At 37.7% G+C, this 20,235-nt stretch overlaps 1 protein-coding gene across 1 annotated transcript in view; it reads right to left on the bottom strand.

Moving 5' to 3' along the window:
* Positions 1 to 20,235, bottom strand: part of MBTD1 (mbt domain containing 1) — a 76,049-nt gene that overhangs the window by 6,724 nt on the left and 49,090 nt on the right. The window contains 12 exon segments of the mRNA XM_044001391.1: positions 5,685 to 5,762; positions 6,199 to 6,238; positions 6,240 to 6,281; positions 6,284 to 6,421; positions 6,423 to 6,437; positions 7,026 to 7,107; positions 8,001 to 8,173; positions 9,091 to 9,195; positions 9,536 to 9,591; positions 10,227 to 10,461; positions 11,532 to 11,620; positions 11,935 to 12,069. Of these exon segments, the coding sequence (XP_043857326.1) occupies positions 5,685 to 5,762; positions 6,199 to 6,238; positions 6,240 to 6,281; positions 6,284 to 6,421; positions 6,423 to 6,437; positions 7,026 to 7,107; positions 8,001 to 8,173; positions 9,091 to 9,195; positions 9,536 to 9,591; positions 10,227 to 10,461; positions 11,532 to 11,620; positions 11,935 to 12,069 (1,188 nt within the window).

Here is a 20,235-nt window from a genome sequence, read left to right as displayed (position 1 = left end):
AGCTTAGCTGAATGCAAATTTCATCTACCTGGAATCAGAATCTATTAGTTTGTTTTCATGACTTGTTTTTCTTCCTCACCTTAGATGCTAAAACAGCTTTCATAGCTTAATGAAACTTTGTATACATTAAAAAGAGGCAGTCCTAACATTACCTTGACACTAAATCCCTAACATTACAGGAACTTAAAAAAACAAATCACATATTTTCACAAAGCCCACAGTTATAAATTGTTCTAAGAGAACTTATCAAACCACAATATTCAGTTAAAAAAGGCAGAGCCACTCAAGACTACACAAAGCCACAAAGCATAGGCTCATAGCTCTATGGCTACTATATCTATAGACCAATAGTGCTCCATACATATTTATAGTATATCTACAGAAATATATATACTGGTACATATATATCTATATAGAGATATAGTATATATTGCTGCAGGAGTTCGGGGAAAAAACTCTTGCTAGGCCACATGGTTTTCCCAGAAACACTCATTTTGAATACTTCTGGGTTGCGCCAAATTCAGTTCTTCTGGGCCAATGAAACAAGACAGACTATGAAAATCATCAGTGTTTTAAAAACCTCTCAAAAATGCCAATTATTTTCAACAAAGCTTCCAACTTCCAAGGTCATGGACCAACTGTGGATACTAATAATAGATCACAAAATAAATAACTTTAAGGAGCCAGTTGGTCTAAAACATCAAAAACACAATAGAACAAAACATTTAGAAGGCTTCCTCTTTTGCTAGGCAAGATAATGCTGGACCTAAAGTTCTTAGGATGCAAAGTAGGCCACCGAAATTCTTCTAAATGGTAAGAAGATCTTGTACTGATTTTTAGAGAGAATGGAAAGGAAACTATACAAACAATGGGGGTGGGATGAAATGCATGCCTATCCTACAAAAATCATTTGGGATGTTTATAGTAAGGCAAATGCCACTGAAGTTTTCATTTCCACAAATGTTAGCAAAATAAGGAATGAAAAGGATTCAGAGCCAGGTACTAAGTCCCATACATCTAGGCTCTCAGCAGAGAAGTGATATTTTAAACAAGCACAAAATGTTGTAGTCTAAACATAACTGCAGAGATGTGCAGATTACAATCTAGCTATATATCTGGATTTTGAGCATCTTAACCTTGACTTACAAGACTCAATTCCATCATATTCCATTAAGGTGACTCATTCTTCAGTACTCAAGGATAATTACCTTATGTTAGGTCTTACCAATTAAAGGAAAGACCAATCTTCTCAACAATTATCCTCCAATCTTTAAAGCTTACATCCTTTAGGCATGATCTTGGCCTATAATATAACAATTAAACTTGTACCAAATGCCATCTACTTATTTAACTGATGGAGCTTGTGAAGGAACACACAAAGAAATACAATTACAGAAATACAACACAGCCAAGTTCAACAGTGAACTTCAAAGCTGACTTTGAAAATACCATCTCTCTTTCAAGTCTGACTTCTTCGCTCACTGGTCCAAACTATTATCAGCACCAAAAATACATTCCAATCTCACAATCTCCTTTCCCAGTCAATGTGATGCTATGAAATGCTATGGGTTTGTTAAATGAATCTTTACCTTTGGCCTTGGGTAATAAGATTTTTTAAAAAATACATCCCACTTCTGCAGGAATTCAAATCCAACAGAATCCACAATGTAAAATGTTCTGTAGTTTTTGAATGAAATTATAAAGCAGAATGACACGAAAAAGTCCTGGTTATCTTCTAGTTTAATTTTTTGACATCGTGGTTCTGTTCTGATCTAAAGCTCTAAAGTGGTTAAAACAAAACAAAAATCTTTCCCATATGATTTGTCTAGTGAAGTAACTACCAAGCACTAATGAAAATGAATTTTTTAATTGAAAAAGAAAAAAAAAGTTAATGAGTCAGCATCTTTCATGCCAGACCATGCTTTGTCTCCCGCCACCCTACCCAGTAAAATTACCATCTGCAGTACCTGAGGTGCTGATGTGACTAATTACCTGTTTTGAGGCTGGGACTGAACTCTCGGCTAGTGCTGGGAGGTGGGAAGGCCTCCGGGGCTGTCTGTGCTGGAAGGGTTCGATATGGAGGAGGAGTCAACTCTTCGTCACCAGAGAGGCTCCTCCGCACCCCGCCTGTCATGGGCAGGCTCGACAAACTGACAGGCTTCTTCCCAACTGGCATCTTCCTTTCTAAACATTAAGTCAGACTAAAGTAAGCTTTTACTTACATGTGTGGTAAGAAAAGTGCATTAAATAAGTTGGAAAGTTTGTGGAGCAGAGCACAAGGTTGGCACTCTGAAAACATGGGATTCTATATTCATTCTTTGGGAGTTTGAAAATCCCAGGCTCTGAATCCTGAACCAGTTGAAAAAACAAAGCAAAATTTGAACTACAGAGAACACTGGTTGTGTTAGGAGAACAGCTGGTTCATTTCCTTTAACCAAGAAAAATCCTTAGACATATGTTGGAGGGAATAACCTGCTAACAAGTGGGAGAGATTCTTTTAAACCTTGCTCAGTGGCACCACTTCACACAAAATCCCAAATACTGTTGTTTTGGTTAGGAAGGAAAGTGCAACTGTTTGTGAATTCAGAGTGTGACAGGATCTCACAGATATGAATGTACCTATATAATTTTGTTCTGAAACTATTTCTAAGATAAAAAATTCTGACTGTATGCATATTCAGAAGCATTTGAATTTCATCCCAATTACAAATGTATCACACCCATCAGTTTCATCTTCAAGAGGAAACAAGCTTTAAAGTATGAACACATACTGTCAATAAAAATGCTCTAGAATCTGATGCACATACATTTGAATTATTTAAAAACAAACAAATGAAAAAAAGGCAAAACACTGCCATCTATTTGGCAAGAAGGCAAGGCATGGACAGTCTTTATAAGAGTTGTCAACCATGTGGCCCACAATACTCCTGAATGTGGCCAGAACCAGGTTAAAATGTATTTGGGAAATGTTTAACAAAATAAATAAAAATACAATAAAAACAGTGATAATTTTGCATTTTAAAATTAAGTCAACATGTGGCCTGCATATTGTGGATCCTTTGTACGGTGTAGTAGTTCCTATTTCTATTTGAGTTTGATACCACTGGTCTAAATGAATAAAAGCAGCAATAGGTTACCATATTGCATATATGTTTAGGATGCCAACAAGACGTTTTCTTCAGGTATTACCTCAGGTAATACCTCAGATAATACCTCAGGTAAGAAGACCAAATATAGCCTATGTTTACATAGCCAGGGCAAAAGCCAAACCAAAGCTGTATATCACCACTACTTAAAATGACACAACCAATCTAAATATTAAGTTCCTACTGATATCTTAATTGCTAATCCTAAGCCATGTGTCCATCCCCTTGAAACTTCACTAATATCTGACCAGAGAATAAAATGCAAGTTATTAACCACAGAAAACTACTACAACAGCCAATGACAAAGCACAGAGTTAATGCCAATTTCCTTACTTTATAATGAAAGCACCTTAACTCAAAGATGTTTTTGAGAACATATACCACAAGCAATCTATGGGAGCCTACTGGTGGCATGCTATCCTTCTGTTAGAAATCACTAGTTAATATGCATCCACACTCATACATAGCAAGAACATATATATCCCTGAGCATGATTTAAATGACAGATTTTCCAACCTGCTCCAACTATTTCTCCACCTTTCCTATTTCAAAAGAAATAAGCACCACTAAAGCAATAACAGATGTTTTAGGAAAAAAAAAATTAAAACTGTAGAACAAATCATTTAACTAGTACATAAGTCTACTTGTACACAATGCAAATAAAGTTATTTATTTTAAATTTTTATCTCCATATATCATTTCTGCTACTACTGGAATTCTGGCTCCAAAAACTGTAGTGCTTTATGTGCACGAGTTTATTTAGACCACTACCCTTTATTTTCTTAGACAGACCTTGGATCAGGACTATCCTATCTGGCAGTGTGATCTGAAGTATCTGAGAAAGGTTCTCCTCTTCTCTAACCAGCACAGAATCCAAAGCGCTTCTCAGCACAGCCACAAGAAGATAATGGTCCTTTATGCTTCTTTTCCTCTCCATTTCTGAGGGAGTGCTTTAAAGCTTTATAAAAGACATCATAAAACTAAGAGGAACTGAAATGCTAATGAGATAAAAATGTTGTATCTTTTGCTAAGAACATTTTTCCTAAATTCAGTCTTGTTATAAACCGTGTCATTAAAAACACACTTATCAATGCTACCACTTCTCAGGAGAAGTCCTCTAGGGCCTATCTAAATCAATCAGTCTTAAATCACCTTCACAATAAGTACAAAGTGCAGAATTTGCAAGATTTGTGTTCCAAGTGTGTATATATTAGTTACATGCACAATATTCACTGGGCTTGGTAATTAATTTTGAAAATAAAATTTCATGTAGCCACTGGCTGGAATCCAGTTCTATTTTGGAAGAAGAATTTCTAACCATCAAAATGCTTTAATTTCAAACAGGAAACAGTGAAGACAATCTTGGTTACAAACTTTTATGGTAAGTCTAGAGATTATACCTTCTACAATTTGCCCTTAAGTTCATACCTTCATTGGAATAAGTTTTAGGTAAGTTTCCTAGTTGATGGGGTCAGAATTCTCATTCCTGTATGCTCTGCTATGGAAACAGTTCTAGGTGAACGCTAGACCTGGCAAATGTCGAGCCTGCAAATAATTCTGAGCTTGTGTGACAATTACAATAGCATCACAGAAGGCTGGGGTTTAGGGAAGGCTTCATGCTCTTGGGAAAATTTGTTCTTTGGCCCAAAATGTCTCTACAATGGCAAGAGGAGGGAAAAAAGAACACTTCACTTCAAATTATCAACATAGTGAATATTAGACTAAAAATAAGAGAAAGGGAAGAACAGGCACGAAGGCTTCTTCATGTTGCTCACCTCTTACTAGTTAAAGATAATGATAACTTCTCATTTGAATATAAGGCAAACCAACTAGAAAAATATGGATTGGAGTTTTTATTTTAAATTCCATCTTTACTCTCAAAAAAATCTCTAAATTAATATGAACAAACTTCTTTCTTGGCATGAAATACTGTGCAACAAATTTGATAAAAGGAAAAAAAAAGTTATACATTCAAGCTAAATCCCTATAAGAAAAAAAGGTTTTAAAATACTGTCAAACAGACCTGTCCAATAATTCCACTGTGTTGGGCAGTTTTTTTCCAACAAAACCCATTTTTAATTGTTATGATGTATATATAACTTGGGAATACTATTTTTAGACAAGAATTCTGATTATAGGCTGGATAGATTCATTATGCTCCAACTCTATTGCAAACACCTAGGCTTCTATTGTAAAACAATTAGGAAAAATCTGGAATAGATTACTTAGAATTTTAAGTGTCATTCATGAGATCTTACCCAAATGTCCAAAAATATTAAAGCAATCATCTTCTTTTATCATGCGAGATTAAAAAAAATACTAAGCATTTCCCTACAAATTGGAAAGAAAAAAACCAAACCCAAGGCATTTCTCATTTACTGAAAAAAAGATTTGCCTTTTATGGCATACTGCACCTTTAAGCATAATACTTAATGTATAATCAACTTCAACAAGGAATGTTATTTTCCCTGAGAACACACACTGCCCACAATTGGTTAACAATGGAAAAGAAATGCATATTAACATTTGGTGACCCACTTTTCTTGTGTCCTTTGTATTGCTGGGACTTAGCCTTTTTCTTCTGCTTTGATGAACCTGACTGGCTCTCTCTTGATGCTGCAAAATAAAAGAAAAGCAATGATTCTGGGTATTTACTCATGACAGCAACCATCCTTTAAATGACTTGTATTCCTTATTCAGATGAGACCATTCTAACAATAAATGTATATTAAAGCTTCATAAATATGGTTGAGGATTTCAGGGAAGTCATGAATATTAAGATATAATGCTCCCTTTCAAATAATGAGTATACTAATTTAGTCTGATAAGTGATCTTACTTTGATCTGTATTCTACTACTCTGTCCTTTAAGTTCAGGGTTGCTAGGGTATACTGTCATTGAATCAGACATAAGAAAATTATGCCCCAGTCCCATAGCCTTAGAATATAATTAGTACAATCAAGGGCAAGCATAAAATATGTACTTCTGGAGAGGTGCACATTTAAAAATAACAAAACACAAATAACGTATTTTTGGTAAGTCAGCAACTCACTCTGTGGTGCTGGAGGCTGTAGCTGATACCCAGTTAATTGGCCACCATCCAACAGGATATAGATCAGGGGACTCACAGTCTACACCCACTGATCATACTCTTCTTCCCAACCATCAAAATGGATCCTCAACAGACGATGAATAATCCGAGTTACGGTGGCTACACATACTAAGCGTGGTTCCATGAGGTCTACAGCTTCTAGTTTCATTCCCACACGAAATCCAATGATTTGGAACATCCTGACAAGAAAAAGAACATTCTAGCTGACAGACGGTAAGAATCCACAAGAAGACAGTTTGGGACAGTAGAAAGACCCCTGGACTTGAAACCAGAAGAATGGGTTCAAGTGCTGCCTCCGGCACTTACACCAGTGGGTGTGATACAGGGCAAACCATTCAAACGAGAAATCTCAGTTTCTTTATTTGTGAGGAAAGAGCAATACTTGCACTAGACCCCATCATAGGGATGGGGTGGCAAATGAGATAGCAAGTGAAAAGGGCCTTCTAGCTATAAAGTCTTATGTAAATGACAGCTTTCTTTTGGAAGCACCACACAAAATGCTTGGCATTAGCCAGCAGATTCCTAAAATTCTATTCCAACTCTAAATCTTAGTAATTTGTTATATAAGTGTCTGTTGAATTGGACTCAATCTAGGAAAACCAAGGTACTGCAAGGGAACTAAACAGAATAACTTACACAAAAATGACCAAGATTTCTAGATGGTTCTTTAACTATAAATTAAGATGGTGAAGCATTTGAGAACTAGTTATATAACTTTATGGAAAAGAAAAAGCTTTACAAGTAGGTAACTACAATTTTCTTTTTACCTTATTAAACAACTTTACTGGTGCTGCTATGGAGCCAGTTTCCCTGAGGTAGTCAAACCATTTGAAAGGAAGTTTGTATAACCTGAAAAAATATAGCATTGTCCTAAGTGGAAACTCATTGAAAATTTCTGAAACATTAAAAAATGCAGATAAAAAGTTTCTAAGAACAAATTAAAATACTGGAGGCTTTGGGAAGGGTCATCTAAATAACTTCAGACACTGACTTCTGTGCTGCTAATGAATTACATATAACTCTTCCTTGCTCCCCCTAATTATGAGGATTTTGTCCTCCTAGAAACAGACATTGGAGCCCAAAATAATCAGATGGAGGCTGACTTAAGATATTCTTTGAAGAGGCCATCTTTCTCAACTCAAGCATTACATGAGGTTATAGGCACCTGCTCTCACAACTTATAGGTCTGTTTAGTGAAGCTCTTGAGACTGTGGGGTCATTCCTTATATGTGTTTTGTGGGGAGAAAAGAGAACATAGCAAAACCTAGTCTTGCATTTTTTCCCTCGCATTTAGTTCTTTGGAGAATGGTTCATGAATCACATTAAGTGGCCATTTGTTTACCTGAGATAGCCCTGGCATCTTAAAAAGGTATTGTTCAATCAATTTTAAAATGCTATATGAAGAGTCTAATGAGTGAATCTGGACAGTACGGCTCCTTAAAAGATGGGGTTGTAAAAAATAATCTGGCTACCTCCTGTCCACTAATGATTGTTAAACCTGGTTTTCCTTATAGCATCTCGTGCTATCAATTAATTCATGCTATACATAGACCCACAATGAAATGTTCCAAAATGCACAGTTGTCCATTAAACCTTGCAATATTTAGTTGTGGGTTTTTTTTGTTTTTGTTTTTTTCATTGTGTACAATTTTAAGGACAACACTAGATAAGCTGCACATAAATACCAAAAAGATATTTAGTGGGGAAAAATGATGGTAAAAATATAGTACAATATCAGAAACATTACTGTAGGTTAAAATGAGATACCTCTGGGTGGAGTTAATTCAATCATGTTAATTTCACAGAAACCAACAGGGAAAATAGAAGGGGAGGTTGCATGGTAACAAAACCAGTCAGATCCATCTGCTGCTTCTGATCCATCAATCCCAATCATAAGGAATCCATCTGCTAGCACCTTTATGAATTAAAAGCCCAAATATTTGAAATTAGAAAACAGTCTTAGGAATTCAAGTTAAAAGAAGGGAATCTACACCACCCATTCATCTAGATTTTTATTTAATCTATTGGAGAAATCTTATTATAAAGGTGAAAAAAGGCTTAGGTTATATGCATAGATTTTTATATTATATAATTCAAACATACAATTTCAATTTCATTAATTCTGAGTTGGCAGTGTAAAATCCAGTATGTACAAGGGACAGGGCAACATATAAGTGAAGGGAAAAAAAAAGGTTAAAATCTTCCCCAACCCTGTTTGATGCCTGAAATTTCATATCTTAGAACTTTTATTATTTCTCTTCAGAATTTTCTGAACTATATTAAAATGCAAACATCCTTGGGAATATTAAGAATTTAAATGATTTTAGTTAGTTATATCTGATTATGAATTCGATGTCAGATTCTTTAAAAGGTTAATAATTAGGCATGAAATGTGATGTGAAGACATAAATGTAGGAGGGAAAGACAAAGCACCTGCTAAAAGACCAGAAGGTTGAACACTACAAATACCAACTCTGATTCCTTTACAATTCGTTCCTAGGGCCAGTGCCCAAGAAATAAATTAACCTGCTTGTGAGACAGGATACACTGTGGGATACAACATTGGCATAGTGTCACTCTCTAGAGTATGATCTCAAAATAACAGTCTTTGCAAAGTGCTGGACAGCTGACCTATGTTAAGAAAGTAAAACTTACTTTGAAATTATCTTGGGTAACACTGGTATTCTCTTTTCCTAGTACAGATGCAGACATTAGCATATATGTGTCAACATTTCACTTCAGATCTCATCAGCTTCTATATTTTTGCATAACCACAAAGCAAAGCTCCAGTCATCACTCACTTTTTATTTAAACTTACATTCATCATCTCACCTTTCTAATGGTTGCAACACATATTGCAGATAGATTTAGAGGATCTATAGCTTCCAATTTCATTCCTTCCTTGTACCATTCCCCACTCTGGTCGACTTCTTTTACCTAAAGGATTATAAGAAAGCACACCTACTATTATGCAAAAAGTATTGCTGCAGTATTTTGTAAAACAGTACCCATTTTTAAAAAGCTCACCAGAGAAGAGGTGAAATAGCTTCCTACCTACCTAACATTGTCGTTCAAACTTTCAATAGCATTCAAGGAATACAGGGAAATAAGACAGAATTTTAGGGCCATTATAATAGAGACTTATGATACCTAGGTAGTACAAAGTCCATCTTTGTAAATGACCATATAATTGAGATTTCCACTAATTTATGAAAATACCCACAACCCTCTTTCAAATCTAATTTACAAATGAGGGTTCTTATGAAAAATCTCTTACCTTAGCAAATAAATGTGGTGGTGTATCAAAATGTCCATCCTGTTTCTTAGTAATATCTACAAGGAAAAGTTACATACTAATCTGTCAGCATTTGAAAGATCAAAAACCACCTTTCTTTGAAAGTCTTAAACCTATATGGCACATGATGCCCTCAAACACGGCAAACACATGTCTCCCACACTTATAAACTACTCACTCTTAAAGAGTCCTTTTCCCTGAAGAGAACATGTGCATATACTATTAAATGAACGAAGTTAATTTGAAGGCTAATATTCTACAATGTAGAGAATTATTTAGATCACCTAATTTTAGGAGTGCTACCAATGTATCTGATAAAATGCCTACCCAAATTTACTTCTACTAACTTAAGATGGAAAAGTGGGAAAAACTATGTTTAGGTGTTTTGTTTTGTTTTGAAATAAAAGATGAGCTGAAAGACTGAAGAATAAGAAAACAATTATTATTATGACTATGGACACATTATGTAACCAAGAGCAAGCAAAGGAAGTATAGAAAATTAATCAATAAAGACATTATTATTCTGGTGTAAACACTCACTAGCTACATTAGAAGCTGCTTAGAAAATTAGAAGGCTATTTTAAATCTACAACACTTTGAAAAGAAAAATGTTTGAAGAGTTCCATTAAATCTCACTGATATTTATAATAAATATCTTTATAAATGTGCTCACCAGATCTTTTGAATCTATGACCTATACTTCGAGACCAACCAATATGATGAATCAGTGGGCTATACATATGGCACCAGAAGTCATCTGTTTTGTCTTCACTTTCTTCATAGACTAATCTTAATCTTCCTCCAATTACACTTTCGACGATTGCGACCCGTGTTCGGCATAGATGTGTCTTATCAACTACTTCTACCCTCATGGAAGGCTTGAAAGGATACTGCATACTTTCTGACACCTTGAAATCAAAGAAAGAAATAGTTAAGCATTCATTTCAGTCCAAAAACGATCTATCAAACATCTGTCATATCCAAGAGTTTGAGCAAGGTGCTAGGTATTCAAAGATGATAAATAAAACTAACTCTGCCCTGGAGGAACTTACATTCACCTGGTATGTATATTGGTATGAACTAATGAACTTACTATTTCATTATTAAAGCAAAGAAAGATTATGAACAGAAAAGGAGGTAAACCAGTCATGCACTAAGAATGAACGATAAGACAACAACTGGACAGTGACTAGTACCCTGATATTAAAGAAATTAAAAAGAACCAGAAGAAAACCTCCAGAATGGTAGGTAGACTCTGTAATCAACCAACCAGCTTACCACGGTCTGCACTGTGCTAGGTTCTAGGGATACGAGGTCCCTGTTCTCAAAGAGCTTACATTCTATTAGGAGAGATGCAACATGTAAAAAAAGGACACACATATACACATTTACACATAAACACACACTGGCGTGAAATGTGTAAAAGTAGTACAAAGTGAGGGGAGAATCAATAAAAAAGGCTTCCTGAGTGATGAGCCTTGAAGAGGGCTAGCGGTTCCAGGAAGTAGAGGTGAGGAAGAAAAGCATTCCAGACATGGGAGACAACCCATGCAAAGGCATGGAGGGAAGAGGGGGCCTGGATAGGAAAAGTAATTATATCAGTTTAACTTAAGTATAAAAGGAATGAAGGGGTATGATATGTAATTGAGGAAGGACAGACTAACAACTATTTACAGAAAGACATCAGTATGAACTGCACAAGAAAAGAACTTGTGAACGGGTTTTAATCTGTATGAGTGGAGAAGTACCTACCGAGATGAAATCTGATGTACCCAAGTATCAAAAAGGATGTGCATTTCTTTCAAGCGGTTTTTAAGAGGAATGTTTGATGAATGATAGAATCAGCTAATTGTGATTTTAAACATTATCTGTATTATAAAAAAGCTTCAGGTTGATATATCTTGAAAACCCCCAAATGCCTAAAGTCAGACAATTCTTTACATTTTAGTTAAAACTGATTTACAAAGGGCAGCTTTACCTTTTGAGAGAAGTCAGGAGGAAGTGTTTTGGCACCAGTAAGTCGTTTCACTAGAAAAGCTTTCCAGTTTGTGTACTTGTGTTGAATGGCTATTGCAAAAGAAATAACCAGTCATATTTTAACAAGAGAAACTGTTTTGTAAACAAACTTCTTTTTTAAGGAGGGAAAAAAAAGTAATGCAAATAGTACCAGATATCTCAGGAATTCAGGGCCTTAAAAATAGCATGTATTTCAACGTATTAACAAAACACTCAGAGCAAAAATGCCACCTTGGAAATTAACTTTAAATTAAGATAGAAAAGAAGCAATGTTATTCCTGGAATTATTATTGCCTATGATGAGGTAAGAGGGATATATTCACTTAGAATATTGTGAGGTCAGCAGTTCTATTACTCTTACTTACTCCGAGGAGGAACAAGAGGTTTCCCGCTGGCTGCACACCAACCAACTGGATGGATATCAGATCCACATATGTTGCACCAAAAGTCCAGGCTGGAGTCACTTTCAAACCCTTCATATCTTAAAAGGGCATTATAACCTGAAAGAAATGCAAAATGTTTAAAGGGGGAAAAAACCCAAATGCAGCAAATAGGATTTTACCAAGGAAAAGAAACTGGAACAAATTTAGGGGAAAATGCATGAAATTTCTAATTCTTTGTTTAGAAAGGTCTCCTTTTTGGTTTTCCTGCAATTTGTACCAAATCCTGGGGAGGAAAATCATTAAATTCTATTAGAAGGGCTATGACTAAAATTTTGAAGGAATGGGCTGTACCCATTATTATATTATATAAGGTATTAATCTATTCAAATTTATATTTTAAAGCTAGTTTCCTGGGTGATTAGATTACCCATTATTTTTAGAAATCAAAACAATGAAAAATTTGAGCTCTGGCAACTTTTTTTTTTTTTTTTTAGTGAGGCAATTGGGGTTAAGTGACTTGCCCAGGGTCACACAGCTAGTAAGTGTTAAGTGTCTGAGGCCACATTTGAACTCAGGTCCTCCTGACTCCAGGGTCAGTGCTCTATCCACTGCGCCACCTAGCTGCCCCTTCTGGCAACTCTTAAGGCTATTTTTCCCTGTCACTTATTTGGTATTAATGAGGTTTTATAGCTATGATGGGCCAATGATCTAATACAATGTACCAAGGAAAAAGAAATTACTGTTTCTTTAATTATCTTCTGTCCCTGAAGTGAAGGTAATGGTTAAATAACAGTTTAATGTGGATTCCTGCATAGTGCCTTCAAGCCATTAAACCAAACAGAAAAACCTGAATTCAACTCAATTCATCCAACATTTATTGAGTGGCTACTATGGAAACAGCACAGTACAAAGTATGTCAGAATTCCCATCCTTGTGGAGATGAGTCTATAAGGGACATGACATATACAAATAACCAGAATACAGACTCTATGAGAACTTAAGGGAAGTACCAACCCTGTGCTTCCAGAGGTTGGGGGGGGGGGTCTGGGTTGACTAACTGAGGGGATTAAGGAAAGCTTGGTTGAAGAGATGGCGCTTGAACCAGACCTTTTAAAGGACAGGTAGGAATTCACAGGCTGGACAAATGAGGGGTGAGGAGGAAAGCTGAAGCATTGGAGATAGTCTGAGCAATTTCCTGGAAGGATAATTTCCTGGTCTCAACTGTCTTGGTCTTTAACATAAAAAAAAAAAAGATGCCCAGATAAAAGAAACTAATACCAGATAGCTAATGAGCACAAAACTCTCTGGTCCAGCATGCTTGTAATACACTAGAAGGTCATCTTTGTGAACTGCAAGATCTTCATGGGGGAAATGGGACTGGGGGACAACATGCAACCAATTATGTACAAATAAGATATAGGCAGGATATATTGAGGGGAAGTCTCATAGGGAAAGCACTTGGATTTAAAGGTGTTGGGAAATGGGATTTTTGCTGGGACCTGAGGAGGGCAGGGAAACCAGGAAGAAGAGCTATGAAGGGAGAGGTGATTCCAGGAATCGAGGATAGCCAGTGAAAAATACTGAATTATCTCATTCAAGGAACAGCAAGGAGTGTCATTGGATTACAGAGCAAATGGAGGGGAGTAATTTGTAAGACTAGAAATGTGGGTGGGTGGGTGGCTAAGGGCGTGGGAAGGGAGGGCAGGTTATGAAGGGCTTTAAATGCCAAAGACAGGATTTTATTTTGATCCTAGAGGTAATAGTAAGCCACTAGATTTATGGAGTAGCAAGGTTACATGATGAGACCTGAACTTTTAGGAAGATCCTAAAATCTATCCTTTGATAGCTGGGTGGAAGGAAGACTAGAGTGGGGAGTGAGACAAAGTATAAGGCTATTGCAATAGTCCAGGTGTGAGAAGGTGAGTGTTTACACTAGGATAGTGGCAATTTCAAAGAGGAGGTGGTATATGCAAGCGATGTTGTGAAGGTACTACATCAGGTACAACAACAGAGAACGCTTGATAAATGCTTGGATTTTGGAGGGTGAAAGTATGAGGGGTCTAGGTGACTGAGAGAATGGTGGTGACCTTGACAATAAGGGGGAAGTCAGGAATCGGGCAATCAATTAACAAGAATTTATTAAGTACCTGCCACGTGCCAAGTATGTGTGTATATGTCCCTATGTATACATTTGTGTGTGAATATTGTGTTTGTGTGTATATGGATATACACAGGCATCTAAAGAGAGGAGAGTTAGGACATATATATGTCCTGCATATATATGTGTACATGATATGCAGAAACTCACATATACATATACACACAAATATATAGAAATACTTAAAGAGGGAGGGAGTAGTATGAGAGAGATGGTCAGGATAAAAGAAATCTCTATGTTGGAGACGGTTCTTAAACTGCACCTTGAAGGATGAGAGAGGGATTCTATAAAGTAGAGGGTAAGGAACGACTTCATTCCAAATATAGGGATTGAATTACTGCAAAGGCATGGAAAAAGGAGATGTGTGATAAACACAAAAAAGGGCAATTTGGATGGACTGCAGAGTGTGGGAGGTGGAGTAATGTCCACTGAAGCTAGAAAGATAGGTGAGGGCCAAGTTGCAAAGAACTTTAAAAGAGAAACAGAAGAATTTATATTTGATCCAAGAGGCAACTGGGAGTTAATGGAGTAGGGAAATCATATGGTCAAAGGAACATCATTTTAGCAGCACTTTGTAGGGGAGACTGGAGTAAGGAGATAGGTATTTGTGGTAGTAGTAGGAAGGTAGTAGGAAGGCCCATTAGGATGCCATTACAACAATGTAGATGAGAAGTAATGAGGTCTGAACTAAGGTGGTGGCTGTACAAGTGTTATTGTAGAGATAGAAATGGCAGGATAGGGCAAACGAATTAATATGTGGGGTGAGGAAGAGTGAGAAGTTGAGGATAATACCAACACTACAAACTAGGAGAATGGGAGAGTGGTGGTGTCTTTGATGAAGTAAGGAAGTTTGGAAGAGAGTAGGTTTGGGAAAAGATGAGTTCTATTCTGGGCACATTGAGAAAGACTGTGGCTAGATATATAAAAAGCCATCTGAGGGGCAGCTAGGTGGTGCAGTGGATAGAGCACTGGCCCTGGATTCAGGAGGACCTGAGTTCAAATCTGGCCTCAGACACTTGACACTTACTAGCTGTGTGACTCTGGGCAAGTCACTTAACCCCAATTACCTCAAAAAAACAAAAAAAGCCATCTGAATCAAGATAATAGTTAAACTACAGGGGAACTGATAAGGACCCCAAGAAAGAATGTAGAGAGAGGAGGGCCCAGAACATGGCCTTGGGGCACAACCAGTTAGGAGGTATGATGTGGATGATGATCTAGCCAGTAAAGAAAACTGAGGAGTGGTCCTATAGTCAGGAGAAGCAGCAGGAAAGAATAAGTAGTGTCATGATAATCCAGAGAGGAGAGAGTATCTAGGAGGAGAGACTGGTCAACAATGTCAAATGAAGGAGAGTAGTCAAAAAGGATGAGGACTGAGAAAAAACCATTAGATTTGACAATTAGGAGATCACTACAGAGAGTTATTTCAGATCAATGGTGAAATTGGAAGCCAGACTGCATTGTTGAGAGGAGACAGAGGTAGGGGGTATGGACAGCTTTTTTCTAGGTGTTTGGCTGAGAAAAGAGGAAATATACAGAATTAAAGTTTGAAGGAATGGTAGGGCCTGGTGGAGTTTTTTTCAGGAAAGGGGAAATGTGGAAATGTTTGTAGGCAGTAAGGGAGGAACCAATAGATAGAAGAGTTAAAAATTTGAGAGAGAAGGGATGATTGAAGTTACAATTTGCTGAAGATAAGAACGGATGGGAACAAGTATACATGTAGAGGGGCTGGCCTTGCCAAGGAGATTTTTGTCACTGACAGAAACTAGTGGAAAGGAGGAGAGAGAATGATGATGTCAAGGGATTTTGAAATGGAGAAGGGGTAAAGAGGGAGCTTAAAACAAAGGTCCTCAATTTTCTTAGTAAAGAGGCAAGGTCCTCAAGTTGAGAGAGAAGAGAGGTGGGGGTGGGTGGGGGGACTTGAAGAGAGAGGTTAGAAGACTTTCTATGGGGAGTGGGATATGGAATCAACTTGGATAGGAATAACAGTCTTACCTTGCTGAAGGGTGGACCCAGCTAACGTCAGAAAACATGCACTGAAAACACACCCAGTCAGCATGGCTGGGTGATTTTCTCCAGCTCCATTCATGAGTAAAGGAATAGGCAAAAAGGAGATAAATTATGGGAACAATCCAGGGTTGAAGTTTGGCAAGAGAAAAGGGCATGGAATTTAAGCACACAGGATAACATGGAGTTGAATTGGTTAATTAGAGGGTCAATATTGGAAAGGCAGAGAAGGGACGTCAGGGCAGGGGCAATGGTTTGAGAAGTACTAAGGAGTAGAGAGACTGGAGGTTGAAAAGAGGGTAAAGAATAGGTTTAAGAGGGATGAGGCATAGAAAGAGATGGCATAAGAGGTTACAGTTAGCTAGAAGAAAGTTAGTTTTACAGGAGGGAAGTAAAATACTTTGGGGGTAATGATGAGATAAGGCCAGGTATGATAATCCCTGCGTGTGGCTAAGTGAAAGTCATGGGATTGAAGGAAACTAGCGAACTGGGTGGTCATGAAGGAGACCGTAGGAATGGTGAAATACTATAGTATATAGTATATAGGAGCTGGGAAGGAAAGGAAAACATTAAGCTAGCTACTGAACTTCTTGAGAAAGGGGAGAGAATAACCCAGGAACTGGTATACAACAGCCACCATAACCTGGACTTGGTGGAAAATTTTAACTAAGTTTCAAAAGAAGGGAGGTTGCTGAGTGATGGCAGTAAAGGAAGAATATGGAAATGGAAGAGGGGAGCTAGGAGTATTTTGACTGTCCCCTCCAGGACCAGTGTGTCTAGGGTGGAAGAGGGTTAAGGAGTCTGAGTGAAGGTACAGCCAGAGGTAGGGAGGATGGCAGCGACATCTGGGGGATGTCAAATCTTAAATTATGTGTAGTAGATCAAAAGACTCTGAGAGAAAGAGGTCCAGAATGAAGGAAAATTTGTTCACTATGGAACGGGAATTCTAGAAGGCATGGTAGAAAGCGGTAGGCAGGGTTGGAATGAGACATGGATTGGGTAGGGTTGAGGAAGATGGACATGAGAGAACAAGGACATAGGAGCTGGGGGGAATTTTCTCTTTTGTGGTTGTTGTTTGAATAATACAGGGATAGGGAGAAAATCAGATGTCTGGGGGTTGTTAGCTATAGAGGTCAGAGTGAGTAGCAGATGAAGAATGCTCACAAATGGGTGCTGTTGGTAGGCAAGGGCTACCTGTTTCTTCTGTGTATCTGGGAAGGATGATGACAGGCAGCGCTATAGGTAGGCCTCTCTGGAAAGAAGAGGCTTTCTAGGTCTAGGTCTGGGTCATTCCTGGCTTGCTTCTCCTCTACTATGGCAGTGAATATGGTATGTAAATAGGTGTAGTAATGAGCCTGGATTCAGCGGTGTTAAAGATTGAAGAAGAGTAGGAGATAGGTTAAGCTAGATCAAAACTTCTTAAACTGTGGGTCTCAACCCCATACGGGATCATGTAAATGAATGTGGAAGTCACAAAAAAATTGGCAACAGTAAAAGGCGATGTTTACCTATGTTGTATACCTATGTACCTGGGGTTGAGTAAAAATTTCTAGGGTGAAAAGGGGTTGTGAGTGGAAGAAGTTTAAGAAGCATGAGCTAGATAATGTAGGGGCCAATACTGAAGGCCAATTCAAGGGCCCTGAATGCTAGGTGAGAGAGAAATTTGCAATCGGAAAACTGAGCAAAGGGAGAAACACTTAGTTCTTGAACAAGAGAATATTAGCAGATTAGTATCTAATCAACAACTTTACAACCAAAACATCTATTTATACACAGAAAGCAATCACAACAATTCAATAAGTAACAAGATAAACTTTGCTGATCCTTCAGACTGTATCTTTAAATGTTATACAACTGCTAAGATAAAGTCAAAATGTATACATAATTTAGATGGGTGATATCATAAGCATAACGGGTGCTATCATAAGTAAATTGGGAGAATATGGGAAAAATTACCCATGGATAAGGGGGTTTGTGACCAAACAAAAGATAAAGGGGATCACGGGAGGGAAAATGGATAATTTTGATTACATGAAATTAAAGTTTTAGCTCAAACAAAACCAGTGTAGTCAAAATTATGAGGAAAGTCAGAAACTGGGAAAAATTCTTTATAGTAAGTTTCTTTGAAAAGGCCTCAATTCTCAAATATAGAGTGAACTGAGCCAGATTTATAAAAAAGCCATTTCCCAATCGATATATGGTCAAAGGATATGAACAGGTAGTTTTCAGAAGAAATCAGAGCTATCAAATTATATGCAAAAAATGCTTCAAATCACCAATAATTAAACAAATGCATATAAAAACAACTCTGAGGTACCACTGCACACCTATCACATTAGCTAACATGATAGAAAAAGATGACAAATGCTGGAGGGGATGTGGAAAAAACTGGGACAATAACGTTCTGCTGATGCAGCTGTGAACTGGTCCAACACTTTTGGAGAACAATTTTGAACAATGCCCAAAAGGCTACAAAATCGTGTATACCCCTTGGCCCAGAAATACTATTACTAGGTCTGTATCCTAAAGAGATTAAAGAAAAAGGGAAAGGATCTATAATTACAAAAATATTTATAGCAGCTCTTTTTGCAGTGGCAAAGAATTGGAAACGGAGGGGATGTCCATCAATTGGGGAATGGCTGAACAAGTTGTGGTATATGATTATTATGCTGCAAGAAATGATGAGGGGGATGGTTTCAGAAAAACCTAGGAAGACTTATATGAACTGATGCAAAGATAAGTGAGCAGAATTGGGAGAACATTGTACATAGTAACAATATTGTAATAATGATCAACTGTGAAAGACTTAGCTATGCTGATCAATATAATGATCTACAATTCCAAATGTTTCATGATGAAAAAGTCTATCCACCTCCAGAGAGAGAACTGATGAACTCTGAATGCAGATTTGAATCATGTTTTTTTTTTTAATTTCTCTTCCCTTTAAAAATTTTTTTGGCAACACAGAAATGTTTTACATGACTTCACATGTATGATGGAAGTCATATTGCTTGCCTTATCAATGGCTGGAGGAAGGAATTTGGAACCCTCCAAAATCAATGTTAAAAAATGTTATGCAACATTTTTGGGGGGACATGGCTAATGGTGAATTTGTTTTGCTTGACAACGCCTATTTGTAATGGATTTTGTTTTTCTTTCTCAATTTGGGGGGGGAGTGGGAAGTGGGAAGGAGAGAAGGCAGATTCTGTTGCTTGAACAAAATAAATATTCAATTAAAACAAGAGATATAATTCAACATGGGATAGGGAGAGGCACACTGAATAAGTGCTATCAGTAGAGCCAGACTAAGAGCTGGGTTCCTGGATCTGGCCCTCATTCCTGGATGTTACCCTAACTTGTAGCAGGAAACTTGATTTCCCTGGAGCCTCAAGTTTCCTCAAGAGCAAGCAAGCAATGGTAAATAACTCTCTTCACATGTTGTGGGGAGAACGCTGCAAGTCTTTAAAAAGTCATGTACAAGTGAGTTATGTCGCCTTAGAACCAGGAGATTGGGGCTTTTGTTTCAGTTCTGTCACTAACAAAATGACCTTGAACAAGTTACTAACTCACAAAGTGCAACTTCCTTATCTAAAAAGTGAGGGAGGAATCAAAGAAGGGAATTGCCCTGCTGCAGTGCTGGCCCAATTGAAGTTGTGTGTGTGTGTGTGTGTGTGTGTGTGTGTGTGTGTGTGTGTGTGTGTGTGTGTGTGTGTGAGAGAGAGAGAGAGAGAGAGAGAGAGGGAGGGAGGGAGGGGGGGGGCACCCAGTCGGCACAGCTGTGTGGCTTCCTCCAGCTCTGTTCAGCAGCATCTGAGTAGGTAAAGAAGTGGAAGGTGCTGAGAATGACCCAGGACTCAGGAGGGCAAGGAATGTATGGCATAAGGGTGAGGGTCTTAAGAGCAGAGGACATTGGGGGACTAAAATGGCTAGCTGCAGGGTCGAGATTGGAAAGGCAGGGAACTCAGAGCAGGAGTAATGGTCTGAGAAAGTACTAAGGGCTGAGTGGAGGTAAAGGTTGAGATGAGGGATAGGTTTAAGAAGGATGAGACACAGAAAGGGATGGTATGATTGTAGGTTGTTAGACAGGAGAAGTTTTAAACTTTAAAGTTTTTAGACAG

The sequence above is a fragment of the Dromiciops gliroides genome, chromosome 4 (genome assembly GCF_019393635.1).
Source record: "Dromiciops gliroides isolate mDroGli1 chromosome 4, mDroGli1.pri, whole genome shotgun sequence".
Classification (NCBI taxonomy): domain Eukaryota; kingdom Metazoa; phylum Chordata; class Mammalia; order Microbiotheria; family Microbiotheriidae; genus Dromiciops; species Dromiciops gliroides.
This window is presented reverse-complemented; position numbering and strand designations above follow the sequence as displayed.